This window comes from Carya illinoinensis, chromosome 2, assembly GCF_018687715.1.
Source record: "Carya illinoinensis cultivar Pawnee chromosome 2, C.illinoinensisPawnee_v1, whole genome shotgun sequence".
Taxonomy (NCBI): Eukaryota; Viridiplantae; Streptophyta; class Magnoliopsida; order Fagales; family Juglandaceae; genus Carya; species Carya illinoinensis.
This window is the reverse complement of record NC_056753.1, coordinates 36,841,975-36,861,562: the sequence shown is the minus strand read 5'-3', so window position 1 is coordinate 36,861,562 and position 19,588 is coordinate 36,841,975. Positions and strand designations below refer to the sequence as shown.

The window sequence follows — 19,588 nt, the reverse complement described above, 5'->3', positions numbered from 1 at the left end:
CTTTGTAGCGGTGTTGTTCAAAGGTATAATATGTTTCTATCTCCACTTGAATGAGGTTAAATAGTGAATTTAGGAATGCTCAAGTGGTAGCTTAAGGCGATGACGTAGGCAGTGAGGCCAAACCTAGTTAACATAGTGAGTTTGCTTCTCTCTTACCCTTACTCTTTATATTTATTACTGTTTCGTATTTTATTTATATTTTATATTATATATTTGATTTATAATTGTTATTTTTTTAAAATACAACTCAATTCACCTCCCTCTTGTGCTAGTCATCTGGGCAACAATTGGTATCAGAATTAAGAGTTCTATTATAAGATTAACTATCTTTTGAGTTAAGATCTTATGTCTAACATTGCAGCTTCATTTGGTGAATCAGTCTAGCAGTCGGCCTCCACTCTTTTGTAGAGATAATTACTCATTCTGGAAAGTTAGAATGAAAATATTCCTTCAGACTCAAGGTCGATAAATCTGGAAATGCATTGTAAATAGACCTTATATTCCAACAAAAGTGGTTGATGGAGTAAATGTCAAAAAGGAAGAAAAAGAAGAGTTTAATCGTGAAGAATATAGACTTTATACTTTAAATTTAACTGCTATGAATTTATTATTTAATGCTCTCAATGGAAATGAATTTAATATAATAATGACTTGTGCTACGGTAAAAGAAATTTGGAATAACTTGTAAGTTACTTATGAAGGAACTTCACAAGTCAAGGAATCAAAAATTTATATTCTTATTCATGAATATGAAATATTTAAGATGAATGATGATGAATCTATTTCTAGTATGCACACTCGTTTTACTAACATCATAAACAGCTTGACAGCTCTTGGCAAAATTTATTCTAATGTGGAGATAGTAAGAAAAATTCTCAATTCTCTACCAAAACGCCGGAAATCAAAAGTGACAGCGATTCTTGAAGCTAAAGACCTCAAGAAGCTCAAAATGAATGAACTCATCGGGTCACTTATCATCCATGAGTACACATTGAAAAGAGGAGAAGAAGAAAGAAAGCCAAATAAGAGCTTGACACTTAAAGTTGTTCCTCATGAAAGTGAAAGTGATGACGATGAGGAAAATGAAGACAAAGATGAAGAAGTTGCGATGATAACAAGAAGAATTCAGAGGTTCTTAAAGAAAAATAAAACTCATCCGAGAAAATCCTTCAAAAAGTTTTTCAAGAAAGATTCAGGTAAAAATGACACTTTAATTTTTTATAAATGCAATAAGTCTGGTCATATCAAGCCAGATTGTCCTCTGCTAAAAAAAGATCAAAACAAAGGTAAGAAAGTAATGAAAGCTACATGGGATGATGATTCAAGTAACTCAGATAGTGAAACAAGTAATGGAGAATCAGCAAATATTTGTCTTATGGCTAAAGATGACATTGAGGTAACAAATCTTGATAATATTGAAAATCCTTCATATGAAGAATTGCAAAATGTTTTAGAAGAGATATATGAGGAATTTGAAAAATTGGGTATCAAGTATACTACTTTGAAAAAGAATAATTCTTCTTTAACAAACGAAATTGATATTTTAAGAAAAAAAAGTGTCATTTTGAAAGATGAAAATTTTGAATTGAATAAGAAAAAAACTGATTTAGAAAATATTGTTGAAAACTTTACGAATGGAAAAAGAAATTTTGGAAAACTTCTTGGTAATCAAATATGTGTTTTTGACAAGGCAGGGTTCGGATATATGCCAAAACAAAAATACAAACCTTATAAAAAAAATTTTGATAATCCTTCTACATCAAAGACCAATATTCAAAATTCTTTTCATAAAAATAATTTTGTCAAAAAAAGATATTATTATAATCATTCAAGTTCTTCATATATGTCACATACTATTTGCAATTTCTGTAATAGAAATGGTCATAATTATCATAATTGTCTTATTAGAAGAAATCATACAATGACTATTAAGGTCATATGGGTACCTAAAAATCTTGTTTCTTCTAATACTAATAAATAAAGGATCCAAAGAACTTGGGTACCAAGAAAAATCATTTTAATTGTTTTTATAGATATGCATGAAGTCATCCACAAGCAAAAACAAATGATTTTTAGATAGTGAATGTTCAAGACACATGACGGGAGACAAGACTAAGTTCTTTGATCTTAGATCTAAAGAAGAAGGATACGTGACATTTGGAGACAACTCGAAATGGAAGATCGTGGGAATAGGTAAAATTGGTAATGAATCTTCTCTCATAATTGAAGATGTTCTACTTGTTGAAGGTCTAAAACATAATCTTTTGAGCGTAAGTCAATTATGTGATAAATGATTTAAAGTTACTTTCAAAATGGATAAGTGCATTATTTTGAATGATCATGATTGTAATATTTGTTTTATTGTTTTAGAAGCAATAATGTTTATAAAATCAATTTTGAAAAAATTACCTCACAAGATGCAATTTGTTTTTCAATTCAAAATGAAACTAGTTGATTATGGCATAGAAGACTAGGTCATGTCAACATGAAACTTATTTCCAAACTTTCAAAAAATGATCTTGTAAGAGGTTTACCAAAAACATATTTTCTTAAAGACAAAATTTGTGATGCATACCAATTTGGTAAATAAATAAAAACTTCTTTTAAAACCAATAAACATATTTCCACTATTAGACCATTGCAACTGATACACATGGATCTTTTTTGACCAAATAGAGTTGCAAGTCTAGGAGGAAAATATTAGACATTTGTTATTGTTGATGATTTCTCTATATATACTTGGGTCATCTTTCTTGCTCATAAAGATGAGACACATAATGCATTTACTAAGTTATGCAAGAGAATTCAAAATGAAAAGGGTTATACTATTTCAAGGATCCGAAGTGATAGGGGAAAAGAGTTTGTTAATAAAAATATTGAAACATTTTGTGATAAAAATGGTTTTGTGCATAATTTTTCTGTTCCTCGAACTCCTCAATAAAATGGGGTAGTAGAGAGGAAAAATATATCTCTTCAAGAGATGGCAAGAACAATGCTCAATGAGAACAACCTGCCTAGTTATTTTTGGGCCGAAGTGGTAAGCACTGCATGTTATGTTATAAATAGAGTTATGTTAAGGTCTAAATTAGATAAAAACCCCCTATGAGCTTTGGAATGAGAAAAAACCCAACATTGATTACTTTTATGTATTTGGATACAAATATTTTATTTTGAATGACCTAGAGTTAGGCCTCGAGACTTTGCAGCATTTGTCGGGTTACGGACGGCTCCTTTTTCAACTATTTACAGTGACTATTAAACGCATCGTTTTCTTCAGTCCATTTACTTGCTGCCGATTTAATGATGCCAAAAGGGGGTGAAGTTTTAGATTAGAACATTAACATTGTTTAAATTGCTAAACTTGTTATATATGCTTGGAATTATATTTATACTTTTGCTTGAAAAACTAATGCATATTTTCAGGGGGAGCTTAAGTATTAATACAGGTTTCAAGTTCTATCAAGTATTTGTCATCATAAAAAAGGAGGAGATTGTTGAACCCAATGTTTCAAGTTTCATGTGATTATAAATCTATACATGGATTTTAATGATAATAAATGAATTCAAAGAATAAAGGAGTTTCAAGTTCAAGTTGTCCACACAATGAAATCAAGCACATCAAAGAACCAAGCATGAGCAAGAAGGAAACAAGTTCACATTAAAGTCATAGAGTAATGTTGTAAATCTCTTAAAATTCGAAATTAGGATTAATGCTCAAAATTAATATTTTATCATAAAGCATTAAAATACATTTTCCACATGTGCATGAATATTTTTGAAAATTAAATTTGAAAATTTTGAAAGATGATTGATTGCCATCTTTTACATGTATATGCCTTGATTAAATGGTTGCATTTTGAAAATATTAAAAATGATTAATTGTCATCTTTCACATGTGCATGTTTTATTTGAATATTTTCAAAAGTGATTGATACTTTTTTTGACTTATGCAAAATGTAGATGATTTTATTTGAAATATTTTGAAAAGTAAAATGTGCTCATTTTATCATATGTAAAAAGTAAAAGATTAGGTTTCAATTTTTTTGAAAAGTAAAGTGTGCTCCTTTTGTCATATACCAAAAGTAAAAGATTAGGTTTGAAATTTTTGAAAAATGAATGATGTTGTCTTTGACAATTGAAAAAGAAGAACCTTTTATTTGAATTTTTTGAAAAAGTGAATGATGTTGTATTTGACATGTGAATCTTTTTAAATTTGAATATGAAGTCTCATATGCCTATAAATAAATCATTTGAGAGTTTCATATTCACAACACCAATAGCATACAACATTCATTCAAAGCTTTCATTCTCTATTCTCTAAGTATTGAGCCTTAATCCGTATTCATTTTGAGAAATATAGTTTGCGCTGTATTGTTCTTATTTCACTCATTGAGGAGTGTTTTCTGATAACCTACCTACTATCAGCTATTGTATCAGTAAAAATGTGTGTATAACCTTTGTGCGTGTAGAAAGTGTTCTACACAGGGAATAGTTGAATCACCACGTGTAAGGTGATTGCAAGTATAGAGGGTGTTCTACATGGATCCTTTGTAGCGGTGTTGTTAAAAGGTGTAATAGGTTTCTATCTCCACCTGAAGGAGGTTAAATAGTAAATTTGGGGATCCTCAAGGGGTAACTTGAGGCGAGGACGTAGGCAGTGGGGCCGAACCTTGTTAACATACTGAGTTTGCTTCTCTCTTACCCTTACTCTTTATATTTATTACTGTTTCGTATTTTGTTTATATTTTATATTGTATATTTGATTTATAATTGTTATTTTTTTTAAATACAACTCAATTCACTCCCTCTTTTATGTTAGTCATCTGGGCAACATCTTTACATAACTATATTTTAAATCGAAACAATTTAAAGTAAAAATAATCCGATGGCTTCTTAGCTTTGGCTTTTTAAAATGCCAACAATTTTCAATCTATTGGCCTTCACACTCATATTATAATCTATTTTCAATCAAAAATCATTTTTGTCTATCTTTAGACGGAACAATCAACATTATTATTTATTTTATGTTTTATAATCTCTTTGATTGTATTATTATTTTTTTATCATATGGTTTGTCATCTTTATTATGTTTGTCTTATATAACACATTTTAAGTGGTTATTAGATATTGACATGTGATACTACTTAGGCCTTGTTCATTTTCACATATAAAATGAGATAAGTTAAAATGATTTGAGATTAAAGTTAAAAGTTGATAAAATATTGTCAGAATATATATTTTAATATTATTTTTATTTTATAATTTGAAAAAGTTGAATTTTTTATTTTTTATTTTTTGATTTGAAAAAATTGAATTGTTTATTTTATTTTGTATGAAGATTTAAAAAAGTTATGATGAGTTAAGTTGAGATGATTTATAAAAACAAACCACACTTAAAATACATGAATAACTTAATATATCATATAAATATATATATATAATTGCAAATAATAAAATCTAAGAAGAAGAGTATAATTTCTTTCCTAGTTGATGTCTTCACATTTTTATCATCTCTACCATTTATTCAACAATATTAAACTTCAACTTTTTAAATAATATAAGTCAATAAAAAGTACTGTTATTATTATTTTTTTCTCACATTTAACTGATTTTATATCAATTATCTAAATAAAAAAATTTCTTAAAATACATTTATATAATTAATGATAAAAAACTAAATATGTATTAAAAAATAAATAAAACACTTGAAGTACAGTTAAAGCACCGAGAGAGAGAGAGAGAGATCCAACTACAGACTGCTGTTAAATCCTAACATCAATGGCACTACCCCGCAACTGTCACCACTATTTGATAAAATTTACTGCCGCCGCTTCCAATTCTCTCGCCGTCTCTCTCTAATAGCGCGGAATGGAAAATTCTGTCGAGGAAAAACAAGCACGAACCCTGCCAAACCCTAACCCCGACCAAGATGAACGCCAAGACCCCTCAGATGCCAAGGAAGATGAAAACGATGTCGTGGACGACGACGAAGAAGAGGACGAAGATGAAGTAGAGGAGCAAGAACCGCCATCGAAGCCCGTATCCCGAGAGGCCCAGCTACGCGCCCATAAGTCGAAAATGGACGACCTCTTCCGCCGAATGCAGAACGAGAAGGTCAATCTCCGAGTCCACGACGTGTTGATCAAGGGCAACACCAAGACCAAGGAGTGGATCATCGAGGCTGAGCTGGAGGGCTTGAAGAGTGCCACCACGCTGCAAGGGCTGCTCGAGGCGGCCGGGATTGCCAATGCGAGGCTTCAGCAGCTCGATATTTTCGATTCCGTTAGGGTCACTCTCGATTCGGGCCCGCCGGAACTTCCCGGGACCGCCAACGTCATTGTAGAGGTCGTCGAGACCAACAACCCTCTCTCTGGGGAGTGCGGCGCTTACATGAAGACCACGGTACGGTATATTTTTCTGCGTTTTGATGTTTTTATTAAGGTTAGGGTTTTCATTTTCTGATGAATGAGTTCGCGATGTGCCTGGTTGCTGAAATTTTGGAGGAAGTTGGAAAATAAATTTACTTTCTGCACACGCACACATCTACATGTCGACATAAGCACATGTATGTATGTATGTATGTGCGTACGCACGTCTGTCTAGTCTAGAGATGTAAATGTCTTTTGGGAAAGATGCACATGTGTTGTTAGTTGGTTATCGATATAGACATACCGATGACACAATTGCATTCTCATTTCAAAAACTTATATATATTTATTTGGACTTCTGATTGTTTATGGAGGCTTTAATAGCATGGTTATGTTATTATCGGGAAAGATGCACGTGTTTGTTAAGTTGGTTATCTATATAGACATACACATGACACAATTGCATTTGCATTTCAAAAACTTACATATATTCATCGGCACTTCTGATTGTTTATGGAGGCACTAATGGCATAGTTATGGTGTTGAATTGTCAAACCAGGCCATTGATATTTAGTGTACATGAATGTATGAGGATGCTACGTGTCATATCATTTTTGAACTTTTACAATGCTTTTGTAGGCTAGATCTTGGACCGTTGAAGGTTCTCTCAAGTATAAAAACTGGTTCGGTTATGGGGATGTTTGGGATGGGTCAGTGGCATATGGTCCTAACCAAACATCAGAGGTCAGTGCTGGTGTGTTTTTGCCCAGATTCAAAGGATTGTTAACTCCTGTGCTGGTACGAGTATCCCTGCTATCCCAAGATTGGCAAGAGTTCTCTTCTTATAAAGAACGACTGTTGGGCCTTTCTCTTGGATTGCTTTCCACCAGGCACCATGACTTAGTATACAACCTTGGATGGCGTACCTTAACGGATCCATCAAAAATGTCATCCAGGTCGGTAAGGAGGCAGCTTGGACATAGTTTGCTTTCATCTTTAAAGTACACGTTTAAGATTGACAGGAGGAATTCACCTGTGAGGCCTATTAAAGGATATGCTTTTGTTTCTACCACTCAAGTAGGTGGCCTTGCACCAGATCACAGGAGCTTGCGGTTTTTGCGTCAGGTTTATTGCTGATCTTGTGTTTTTTCTTTTGGTTTTCCTTATAATTTTCCAAGTTGATTTAAAAAAGCATTTATTAGCTTGTATGTTTAATTTTCATATCAAGCATAATGATCCGTTTTGAGTCTATCCGATTAATATATATGCACTTTTTTTTTCTCCATAGTTTACATGTACGTCAATGCAATCAGTTTAAGTATTAGGTACTTATAATCCAAGTGAACATAGCCTGCCAAATGGGAATTACTATTGCATTGGGACTTTCCAGTTTTATGAGTTTGGGGAGCCTTATTTCCCTTTCAATATAAATCCATGATTACGTGAAGAGCTGATGGAATGAAGTGTGTGTGGGGAAATGCACAAATGTGATGGACCATAATTTTAGATGATTGGCTATTGTGATGCCCCATACTGAGTGCTAAGGGTAGGTGGTATATAGGATCCCACATTGCTTGGGAATGTGAAGTTCTTGCTCTCTATAATGGGTTCAATGGGGCTCCAATTGTATTGTTGACTTGTTATTTTGGAGTATTGGCCTAGATGTGGTATGGGCCTCCATTGGAACGTTACAAATTTTATTAGATCCCATCTTAACCAGAAATGTGGGACTTGAGCCGTGTCACCTACGACGGACGGACCTGACGAGGATGTCGGAAATTTAAGGGGAAAGATTGTGACACCCCATACTGAGTGATAAGGGTAGGTGGTGTGTAAGATCCCACATTGTTTTGAAATGAGAAGTTCTTGCTCTTTATAACGGGCTTGATGGGGCTCTAATTATATCATTGACTTGTCATTTTGGAGTATAGGCCTAAACTTGGGCCTCCCTTGAGATGTTACAGCTATAGATTGAATTGGGAATAAATTCTTTTAGAATGAGATTGCTATTCTTTTTCGCTAATGAAAAGAGCTGTTTGTATGCATGGGTGTTCTATTATGATATAAAAATGACTGTAAGAGAAAAAAAATTACTGACTATTGGTTTAAGACTCCCACTTTTCACAAACTTTATACCATCTTGAAGCTGGTCACTTGCTCAGAGGATATTCAAGTTAATCATTGATTTTTGGTTCATCATATGTACCCTGATGATATATGCTTCCTGTTTATTGATTTATTATGTTGGTAGCTTTTTCTGGATCTTAGATTTGAAGTTGATATAACTTCATCTGGTCATGTCCAATATACTCTCTATATAATTTCTCTGGCATTTTTTTTTTCTCTTTAACAGGAGTTAGATCTTCGTTATGCTGTACCCTTTGGCTTTTATCACGCTGCACTCAACTTTGGGATCTCTGGTGGTGTTATATTTCCATGGGGCTGTGGATTTTTGGACAAGCCATCGCCCTTGCCTGAAAGATTCTTCTTAGGGGGTGATTTCTCTCCAATTTGCACTTTGGGAGGCCCAACAACTGTGTGGGGATTTAAGACAAGGGGATTGGGACCTACAGAGCCGCGGAGGCTAATTAAAGATAAACCTAATGATGAGAATTCTGATTTTCCTGGAAGGGATTTTCTTGGAGGAGACCTTGCTGTTACTGCTTTTGCAGACCTTTCTTTTGATCTTCCAATTAAGTGGTTAAGAGACCGAGGAATCCATGGACACATTTTTGCCGGTGCTGGAAACCTTGCTAAACTGACAGAAAATGAGTTTCGGAATTTCTCTTTTCATAAGTTCCTAGAGTCATTCCGAAGCTCTGTAGGAGTTGGGATTGTTGTCCCCACAAAACTTTTCCGCCTAGAGGTCAGCTATCTGTCCCAATTTTCTCTATCTTAAAAGAAAGCAATCAAGTAATAATCTGGGCTGTGTAATATGATTGGGGAAGGAAATTCATATATGATGTGCTGAGTGCTCTGGACACTTCTCTTATATTTCTGATTTACACCTACTTAAAGAAAAAAGAAAAGCAAGATTTCTGATTTACACCCATGGTACTTGCCTGGATGCAATATTCACCTACGAGATCTGAGGGTGTGCTGTAAGCAAATTTGTGATCAATTGACTTGTCGTCTCTAAGCAGGAAACAAAGTTGAGATGCAAAATATTTAGCTTATGCTCTTAGCTTTTAACAGGACACTTCTCTTTGGATGTATGAAGTGATTAGACTGAATTTCTAAAAGCAGATTTAGTTAGGGAAGTTTCTAGCATTTGATTAGATGTTGATTTTGTAAAAGTGACCTGATTTATGTGGGTGTGCGGCATGTGGCGTGCCGCATGCTCCCTCTCCTTGAGGTTCTCTGTAAAACTCACTCAACTCTGCTGTCTGTGTTTATAAATGTTAAGAAATAAAGATAAAGACGATGGGTGGAGAGAGAGAAAAAAAAAAACTTTTAGAATCATTCCTCCTCGAAGTTTTCCCTTAAAACTCTCTCAACTCTGCAGTCTCTGTGATATTGGTTTTGTTTGGCAAATTTTTTGTTCCTCCTTGAAACAGGTATTATTTCATTGTGTAACTGGGATGCGATAGCATAGGTTCCTGCTCTTCTATTTCGCTGCTCAGTTTAGCAAGACTACTTTCTCGGGTGTCTAAACTAACATGGCTTGCTGTTTTCGTCAGGGCAACTTCTACTACATAGTCAAGCATCATGAGCATGACCGTGGCAAGACTGGCTTTCGGTTTAGCTTCTCTGCTCCATCGTAGAATCTGGAAGTTCTTCCAGGAACATTGAGGTGACGCACAGAAGGATGAGATTTCAGGTACTCAAAAAAAAAAGTTTTTTCCTAAAAATTTTTTATTGTTTGACAACTCTCAGTTTGGACTGGGAATGTTATTTGTACTTTGAAATCTAGACTTGAAGTCCAGAAAGCATGGTATTTCTGAAATTGAGGAAAATAAAGTTTCAGGTGTTGGCATAGATTTGGTTGCCCCATAACACGGAGGTTGGCAAAACAGCGGAACGGTCTCCCGTTGAACATTTAATCTCACTGTTACCTGTATGTTTTAAAATATGCACTTTCATAGCTACAGTTTTCATCATCTAGGCCTTGCGTTCGTTGCTTCGCTTCTTGTGGAAATTGGTATCGCTTAGGTTTCTACGTTACCCTTCATATTAATTTCACGCTGCAGTTACCACGGCATCAGGGGCTTGTTGCACTTACATATACGTGTTTGAGCGCAAAATAAATCAACTGATTGATTATAGGGAAAAAAATATATAGAAATTGCTTTTTGAACCGAACTTGGAACTTTACATTAATGATTACTCTTTACCACCAAAGATATTGGATGAGAATAAGGGGATGTTGAAGAATTTCAAACCGTGTGAAATTCTAGAATTCTAATGATGGTTTTATTATTATTACTATTATTTCAAAGTACTAAATTCTTCAATTTCGAAATCATTCTATAAGCTGCATACTTCGTTATAAATTAATTTCTAACTTATTGTTATGAATTAATATGGTAAAAAAAAAGGATTCATTTAGTAAAACAACATTAATATGAATTAAACATCTCAAATTAATACAAATTAAAAGTTTTGTAACTCTAGATTTTCATGAATTTCGTAATCCTACCAAACCAACAGGTAGAGGGTACCAATCTCTTTTTCATCTTCGCAGAAACGATAAATTTCCCTAGCCAGAGTGATTACAAAAAGAAGACAACAAATTATTGATTTTCTGTTCCCCAAAAAATAACTGCCCGAAAAGGGCTAGCTGGCCCGCTGGGTCCGGATTATGAAAAAAAAATAGGACCCGCAATCGAAATTCGAAAACCTAAAATCGGCCCATCCCAGCCCAGTAGATGGGTTATTTCGAAAACCTTAACCACACGTTTCTTATTAAGAAAATATATTGCGCATAAAATAAAAACCCACCAATCACCGGGGCGGAGAGTCCGAGATGATGATCGGGTTTTATCTTTTTTCCATGATGGATGGACGGACGCACAACCAGACAATTTTCTAGATACATTGAGACATTCTCAAGAGCGCGCCTCTCTCTCTCTCTCTCTCTCTCTCTCTCTCTCTCAGTCCCTATGCGCGTGTGAGAGATATAGCGGAGGATATGCTTCCGGCATCTCCGTCTTATCCCACTCAGACTCGGTGCACTCACTTCATCTCTCGAAATTCCTCCCTCTCTCTCTCTCTCGTGAATGAAGAATGGCGCTGAACTTAACTCCCATTACGCTGCGCAACCAGCTCTTCCTCTTCTCCTTCAACTCCAAATCTTCTCGTAATTCTCGCCTTTCCTTCAACTCCAACTATTACCACTCCTTCCACCTCCCTAAACCTCTCTTTCCTTTTTCTTCTTCGCCGTATTCACCTTCGTCATGGCTCTGTCATATCCCGCGTGTCACCACCGCCCCGGTTGAGTACGCGCCTCCAGCTCCCGACTTCGATTTCTCCCAAGAAATCGCTCGCCTAAATATCCTCCGGTCCAGGCTCTCCGACTCGACGAACCTCAACGAGAAGCACTCGGTGGTTGACAAAGACGCCACAGTCAAACAATTCTTCTGTACGAACCAGAACGACGGGTTCTCTACTGTTTTGGCGTCACTCAATTTGGACTCCTATGAGTTGTTTCTAGTGAAGTGCTTGGTCGCGGCAGGGCAGGAGCACGTCCTCAGTTTCGGGTCTCAACCGGTCCAGAGCGAGTCGGAGTTGGCACGGAGCTCGTTGAAGAGCGCGCTTTATGCGCTTGTGGAGATGATTGACAAATTAGACGTGGACAGGGTTGGTGGTAATGGCGGTGTGGATATAAAGATTAGTTTCGCTTTGAATCATGAAGAAATTGAAGCAATTAAGAAGCTCCTGAAGACTCTCGGGGAGATTGAACAGTTCTATGATTGCATTGGAGGAATTATTGGGTGAGTTCTCTTATTCTTCCTCTTTTTTTTTTTTTTTTTTCATTTATCATTTGTTTACTTTTTTCTAGAACCTTTTTGCCTCATCCTTTCTTGTGTGTGTTTTGAGTTTTGGAATTGAACGTGCTTAGTTTTTAGGTAATTGGTAAGTCATACAGAAGCAAGGGAAAGCAATGGCTGTTGTTGATAATATTACTCCTGGTTTAAGAATTTGTTGTGTTTTTGTGAATGGGGAGTTGGACTAGCTGTACTGCTTTATGAGGAATATACAAATGGGTATGTGTGTTGGGCAAACGTTAACTTTCTTATGATTGTGTTTAGAGCGAATGAAGAACTTTTCCGCAGTTTCCGATTTGGCGCCCTGTTTCTTTTCATGAATAATGATTGAAGTCATAAATAACGAAAAGGGTCCGAATTTCTGATTTAACTAGATGTCTTTGACACCATAACCCTACATTTCAGGAAATTACTCAAAGACAACTAGTAACAGAAGAAATGCCAATTTTTGCCCCTTTAATTTAAGTAAATAAAATAGTCATCAGTATTTTGATAACTTTTTTTCAATTGAGCACGTGCCGCAGATATCAGATCACAGTGCTGGAACTTCTAGCCCGAGAAACATGTAATAGGCAGGCTACAAACTGGTCCCAGACCAGAACTGAGTCAAAGGAATGCCAATTCTTGGATATTCATGCTCCTAGTGGACTTGACCTTTCTCAGAGTACGGAATATGCATCTCAAGCAGCTATATGGGGAATTGAGGTTAGTACTTTCCATTCAAAGAGCATGCTTGCTTAATACAAGAGATATGTCTCCGATTGTCTTGAACTATAAGATCTTATCCTTTTTAGGGTTTGTCAGACCTAGGTGAAATTTACCCCTTGGGAGGCTCTGCGGACAGGCTTGGCTTGGTTGATCCTGACACAGGTGAATGTCTTCCTGCTGCAATGCTTCCTTATTGTGGGAGGACTTTATTGGAAGGTCTTATAAGAGATCTTCAGGTATAAGATCTCTGTTTGCCAAGCCTCAAAACATTTGTTTATGCATATGATTCTTGCCCCCCCCCCCCCCCCCCCCCCAAATAAAAAAGAAGAAGAAGAAGAGAGGAATGAGCTATTACTGAAATTATTAATTTTGGATGAAGTAATTATGCGCACCTTATTTTTGTTTGTTTCAAATGCAAGGCTAGAGAGTTCTTGTACTTCAAGTTGTATGGAAAACAATGCATCACCCCGGTTGCAATGATGACAAGTTCTGCCAAGAACAACCATGAACGCATAACTTCTCTTTGTGAAAGACTTGGATGGTTTGGAAGAGGCCGATCAAGCTTTAAACTCTTTGAACAGGTTTTATGCTTGAAACCATGAGGATATCTTCTTCCATGTGCTTCTCTAATATATTCTGCTGTTTGAATGATGAATACTATTGTTCATTCAAATATATAATGTGAATTGCCAGCCACTTGTTCCTACTGTTAGTGCGGAGGATGGGCAATGGTTGGTTGCCAAACCATTCGTGCCTGTGTGCAAACCTGGTGGTCATGGTGTATTATGGAAGCTTGCTTATGACAAAGGCATCTTCAAATGGTTTTATGAACATGGAAGAAAAGGTGCTACTGTCCGACAAGTCAGGTCAACCATAAATACTATGATTAATATATTAAAGTCCAGTATTATTCAATTTTTGCAAACTTTTAAAATTGGGAAAGCCAGAATCTGGACGTTACATATCTACTGGTGACCTTGCAGTAATGTGGTCGCTGCTACAGATTTGACACTTTTGGCATTGGCGGGAATTGGTTTGCACCATGGAAAGGTAGGCTTCTATTTTTTCAGACAATCATATCATTCTCATTGGTGCCTCTAACTAAATGATAGGTAGGTGCAACCTTTTGGTCTTCTCAGTAGTTTGAGGCTGTGGGGCTTATCTTGCATGTCAAATTCACTTAGTTTATGTGATAAGTCCACTTACAACTTTTTTAACTTTGATGCCAGTTGAAACGACGGCTTACTCATGTCTTACACATTCTGACACATTTTTATGGACAAATATGGACTCAAGTCATGCATAAATCAGCATTTACCCTGAATGAACCAAATTTTTGCATATGCTCATTTGTTTACAGCCATATGCCTGTAGTTAATCTAAATACTTTCTGTTTTGTTCATGATTTTTCATGTATGTTATAATTTTTTTGCATTTTCGATTAAAAGTCGTTCAGTTGAGTAATACTCTAGAACATGTCTGGCATAATTGCATGTAATACTTTCTTTTTTGTTCATGTATTTTATAATTTTTCTGCAATTTTTTTTTTTATAATACTGCACTTATAAAAAAAAAATCTGCATTTTCGATAAAAAATTGTACAGTTGAATGAAACTCTAGAACATGTCTGGCATAATTGCATGTGACCATGCCATATTGTATAGAATCACATTGTGTTAGGGACTTAAGAGAGGAAAATAACTAAACAGTCCTAAATTTTTATGTTTAGAAACTTGTATTTTTAGAATACAATAATAAACTATGATGTTGTGTATTTCCCTCTTCATATGGACGTGTTTTGTTGATTTTGTGGAGATCACTGCATTGGTAAAATGAATGCAGACCAAGCCTTCTAGTGCTTTTGCTTATATTCGTAACGTTGTTACAGAAGCTGGGGTTCGCTTCATGTGAGCGGCAGTTGGGAGCGACGGAAGGAATTAATGTCCTAATTGAGAAGAAAAATCTTGATGGGAGGTGGACCTATGGTTTGTCATGCATTGAGTACACAGAGTTTGACAAATTTGGAATCACAAATGGGCCTCTTTCTCCTGAAAGGTAAACATTTCTTTATTTTTGAGGGTTTAGAATTCATTGTCTTTGGTGTACTTTGCTCTAATTGAACATTATGACTCAAGATGCTTTGTATGTTGTATATATCATTTTTTCCATATCAGCTTATACTTTATACTTATCCATCAAATGACAGTCTGTTCCTTTCTAAAAAATCTAATGTGCTGTTCAATTGAGGGGAAATAAGCTGCCATTAAAGTGCACATTCTTACTAATCTGTTGATGCTAATTTGGACTTGCCCGTATCTTGTCAGGCATCTTATTTTATTTGGCATCAATTAAGATACATTTGTTTTGGAGTTGTTTATCAGTTTGAATCATGAATTATGGATTCTTTGGCCATTCAACTCTTCCACCACTACTTTCTTTCTTTCTTTTTTCTTTTTGTTTTTTTTTGGGGGGGGGGGGGGGGGGGTTCGGGGGTATGGTAGCAAATCTTTTAGCAAAGGATTCTCACTGTGTACTTTATATCAACCATGTTCTCCATATTCAAGTTTGCAGGCAAGATTTCCTGCCAATACAAACATCTTATACGTGGATTTACATTCTGCGGAGTTGGTTGGATCAAGTGAAAATGAAAATAGCTTACCAGGCATGGTGCTGAATATAAAAAAGCCAGTTGTATATGTTGATCATTTTGGAAAACAGCAGAGGTATACTTTTGGTCTAAAATCTTTTTATTGTTTATATATTTCTGAGTACTGGTGTTTGGCATGAACATTTCTTAAATGTGCATCCTGGAATATATCTAGCCAAATGGCAAATTTCCAAATTATGGTCGAGGGAAATTACCTTTCCATTACTGTTTAATACTATGGTATGATAACCATCATATAGACAGTTTTGTGAAGATGGAGGAACTTTTAGTGTTTATAAAGTTATGCCATCTTTGTGTAAATGTCTCCACCTCTCTATATCTTATGCTTCACACCTACTTTCGGTACATACGAATCTTAATGCACATTGATGTTCAAATCCAAGTCTGTGGCAGCCATGTATGGTGACTGTCATATTTGGAAGTGAAGTACTACAGGTGTCTAAACATTGGTCTTGGATAGCATGGTAAAACAATGCATATTTTTTTATAAGTAATATAAAACAATGCATATTTTGAAACGTAAACTTGCATATTCTGAAATTCGAAGGATGAAGGGAATCTGGAATCATGTTCAAAATGCTAACATGAAGTGAAAATAAGCAAAATCATGGGCTGGTTAGGATTGGAGAAATACTTTCTTGGTTCAGGTCTGTAATTGGAGAAAATTAACTGGCTAATGCTGTATTTGGCGCTGTATTATGCCTTGATCTCATGCTTTTATCTTCTGCATTACTTGTCAGTTGATGTGGATAGACTTGTCAGTTTTCAATATTTCTTATCATATATCTCTTTGGAGAGTCAGCTATTATCGTTTGTGACATCTTTCCAGAATATTTTGGTTTCTATGCAATTATAATATGGCCCATTGTGTTTGTTATGACTGATATTACACTAAGTGCACTTATTAAGATGAAAGAGATTATGTGGGGCTAGCCACATTTTACTTTTGATGTGGTAGTGTCTATGGCGGTAGGCTGGAATGCACAATGCAAAATATTGCAGACAGCTTTTTCAGTACAAGCTCATCCCCTTTTTATGGTAGAGTGGAAGGTAAATCATTGTTAATTTCATGTTTGAAATTTGTGGCTTATCATTTCCTTTCTATTTTTAATATCCTATTTGCCTATAAATTGCCATCTTGACTACATTGTCGGCAGATAATCTGGATACGTTTATTGTGTATAATGAACGAAGACGGGTTACATCATCTGCTAAGAGGAAAAGAAAACATGCAGACAAGTCTTTACACCAGGTCATACTTTTCTTGTCATGAAAAATTTCCTTGTTTTCACGGTATGGAGAACTTCCACCCATACTTTAATAGTTCTTTAGATGTTTTTTACCAAAACCAAAGCTTAATCCTTGCCATTGATGGCATAGACTAGTAATTGAACCTGAGTAGTTATTGCAGTGTTGAATGTGTTTATTCTAATTTTGCACTTACAAAAAGAAAAACATTTAATTTGCATGCAGACTCCAGATGGTTCACTTTTGGATATACTACGAAATGCCCACAACCTTCTTTCCAACTGTGATATTCGGCTTCCTGAGGTAAATTCTCATGAATCTTCTGGATCATTAAGTGAAGCTTTTTTTTCTATTGGTTTGAGTGGAGTGTCATTGCATAAACTTTTCCAATTATTTGCTTCGTATTCACTAACCTTGATCTTGTTGGTGAATTTCATTTTATTGGTCCGTTAAATTGTCTGTTTTCTTTTTTACCATGTTGCAGATTAAAGGTAATGATGTATATGTTGATTCTGGACCACCCTTTCTCCTCCTCCTGCACCCTGCTCTTGGGCCACTTTGGGAGGTCACAAGACAAAAAGTAAGCTTATGACACTGGCTCTCTCTCTCTCTCTCTGGCTCTCTCTCTCTCTCTCTCTCTCTCTCTCTCTCTCTCTCTCTCTGTGCGAAGAACTGAAAATATGTATAAAATGTTAACTAGAATGTGTATGGCAATATGAAGCCAGTAGAAACTTCGTGGCTGGTTGTTTGTGGCATTCATTCATTTCTTGTGGTAAATATAAAGTTCACCACCTATATGAAATATGCTTTTTTTCTGTGCATGCTGTAATAATTGAGAGCTTATTCTTCTATTGGTAACGAAGTATGAATAAAGCACTCAACAGATGGAACAACAAAGATGATTAAATATGATTTCAAACTCTTCACTGTCTCAGTTTCATGGAGGTTCCATATCCAAGGGTTCTGAGCTACAAATAGAGGTTGCAGAGTTTTTGTGGAGGAATGTTCAGGTTCTTATATTCAATTAAATAATAAATTGAATAATTCTGGATTATCATTTTTTGAGCTGACCGTAGTTTCTCTACCTCAGCTTGATGGAAGTCTGATCATTATGGCTGAACATGTTATGGGCTCGGTGAGGATTGATGAAAATGATGAACCTATCCTACAGTATGGGCAGAGGTAGCATGATGTCTGCGTTCTTTTATTTATCCATTTATTTTTAAAAGAATATAGCTACCCGATTATGAGCATGTTCATTGGCTAGGTGTGGAAGGTGTAAATTACAGAATGTAAAGGTACTAAATAAGGGGATCGACTGGAATTCAGGAAACAATGTATACTGGAAGCATGATGTGCAGCGGCTTGAGACTTTTAAGGTCATACTGTATGGAAATGCTGAGTTTGAGGCGACTGATGTTGTCTTAGAGGTTAGCTTTATGTGTGATTTGTAGAGATTTTCATGGATATATAAATTCTTCAAATATTATGGATGACATCTCCCACCATACAAAATACCAATGTTTTACACTATAAGGACCGGGTCTTACACGTAATATTGTGGCAAGAAAAATGATAATCCAGCCGAACAGGAATTTGCCAATTATTTTCATAGATGATTTGTGTTCAGTGGAAGTTTTTCTAGTTGCACCCATTTCTGAAGCTAGTAACTGGTTCTACATCATAGCACTAAGATTAATGACATTGGAAACTTCTTTGCTTATGCTTTGGATGCAGGGAAATCATGTATTTGAAGTTCCAAATGGCTACAAAATGAAGATTGAACCAGGAAGACCAGGTTTGTAGATTTCTAAAACTTGCTGTAGCACAAGTCCTTTGCATTTTAATTTCAAGATTTTTGTGTCCAACCAGTGCTTCCTACAAATTCTATGCCTTTCCACTGTCAGCCTTGACCACTCTAATAGGGAATGTGAATATCTGAAGAACATAGATCTGAAATCCCAAATATAGATACACAAATCCTTTCCTTGAGATGCTGATTAACACATGATCAATTCATTTATGGTTTTCTTTGACACTCAGGGTTATCTGTCCAGCTCGATCCTATTGAACCGAGTATTATGGATAGTGGAAGTTGGTTCTGGAACTACCAGATAAAAGGCTCGCACATTCAGCTGGAATTGGTAGAGTTATAAATTACTAACCAGTACTTTAATTACCAACATCAGGTGAATCTTGATTCACAGATGGTCTTAGATTGCACGCCCATAATATCAACCAGTTCGGATTTGATTGGCTGAACAGAAGTTAAGCCATCATCCCCACTGTCATATTTCTTGTAGTGGTATAGCATTAGAGTCCTAAGAAATCCGTAGGTTTCCGGCTGCTGCTCTCGTAACTCTGTAAAAGGGAAACAAAAAATTAATTAATTTTTCTTGTTGGAGCTACTCATGTCATTCATGTAAAAAAACATGAGTTCAATCAATGGAAGTTATATTTGTGTCTTCATCGACGTAGTTCTGTAAAATGTACTCTTGAGATTATCCTTTTGATTCAGATCATCAAATTTAACCAATTGCAATTTAGTTTTGTTTTAGAATCTAAATTAATGGAGAGGAGAGGTGGGATGTTCAAAACGATTAGCTACT

At 35.6% G+C, this 19,588-nt stretch overlaps 2 protein-coding genes across 5 annotated transcripts; both read left to right on the top strand.

Moving 5' to 3' along the window:
- The first annotated feature begins 5,728 nt into the window (after positions 1 to 5,728).
- Positions 5,729 to 10,468, top strand: LOC122301523 (sorting and assembly machinery component 50 homolog B). 2 transcript variants are annotated; one of them, XR_006240200.1, is made up of 5 exons: positions 5,729 to 6,402; positions 7,008 to 7,493; positions 8,722 to 9,234; positions 10,049 to 10,188; positions 10,330 to 10,468. XR_006240200.1 is itself a non-coding variant. In XM_043112916.1 (4 exons), the coding sequence occupies exons 1-4, from the start codon at positions 5,869 to 5,871 to the stop codon at positions 10,130 to 10,132; spliced, it is 1,617 nt and encodes a 538-aa protein (XP_042968850.1). In that variant the 5' UTR covers positions 5,729 to 5,868; the 3' UTR covers positions 10,133 to 10,468. The 2 variants fall into 2 exon arrangements, 1 of the variants encoding a protein (XP_042968850.1); XM_043112916.1 differs by having other exon boundaries at positions 10,049 to 10,468.
- Positions 10,469 to 11,384: 916 nt separating this feature from the next.
- LOC122301520 (UTP--glucose-1-phosphate uridylyltransferase 3, chloroplastic) lies at positions 11,385 to 19,448 on the top strand. 3 transcript variants are annotated; one of them, XM_043112914.1, is made up of 17 exons: positions 11,387 to 12,301; positions 12,880 to 13,060; positions 13,150 to 13,299; positions 13,483 to 13,644; positions 13,757 to 13,929; positions 14,047 to 14,113; positions 14,952 to 15,118; positions 15,628 to 15,786; positions 16,705 to 16,781; positions 16,889 to 16,983; positions 17,205 to 17,282; positions 17,464 to 17,559; positions 17,915 to 17,989; positions 18,070 to 18,161; positions 18,247 to 18,409; positions 18,717 to 18,777; positions 19,023 to 19,448. In XM_043112914.1, the coding sequence occupies exons 1-17, from the start codon at positions 11,595 to 11,597 to the stop codon at positions 19,133 to 19,135; spliced, it is 2,616 nt and encodes an 871-aa protein (XP_042968848.1). In that variant the 5' UTR covers positions 11,387 to 11,594; the 3' UTR covers positions 19,136 to 19,448. The 3 variants fall into 3 exon arrangements, 2 of the variants coding, with proteins under 2 accessions (XP_042968848.1, XP_042968847.1); XM_043112913.1 differs by having other exon boundaries at positions 11,389 to 12,301; positions 16,690 to 16,781; XR_006240199.1 differs by lacking the exon at positions 19,023 to 19,448 and having other exon boundaries at positions 11,385 to 12,301; positions 16,690 to 16,781; positions 18,309 to 18,409; positions 18,717 to 18,748.
- Positions 19,449 to 19,588: the final 140 nt, after the last annotated feature.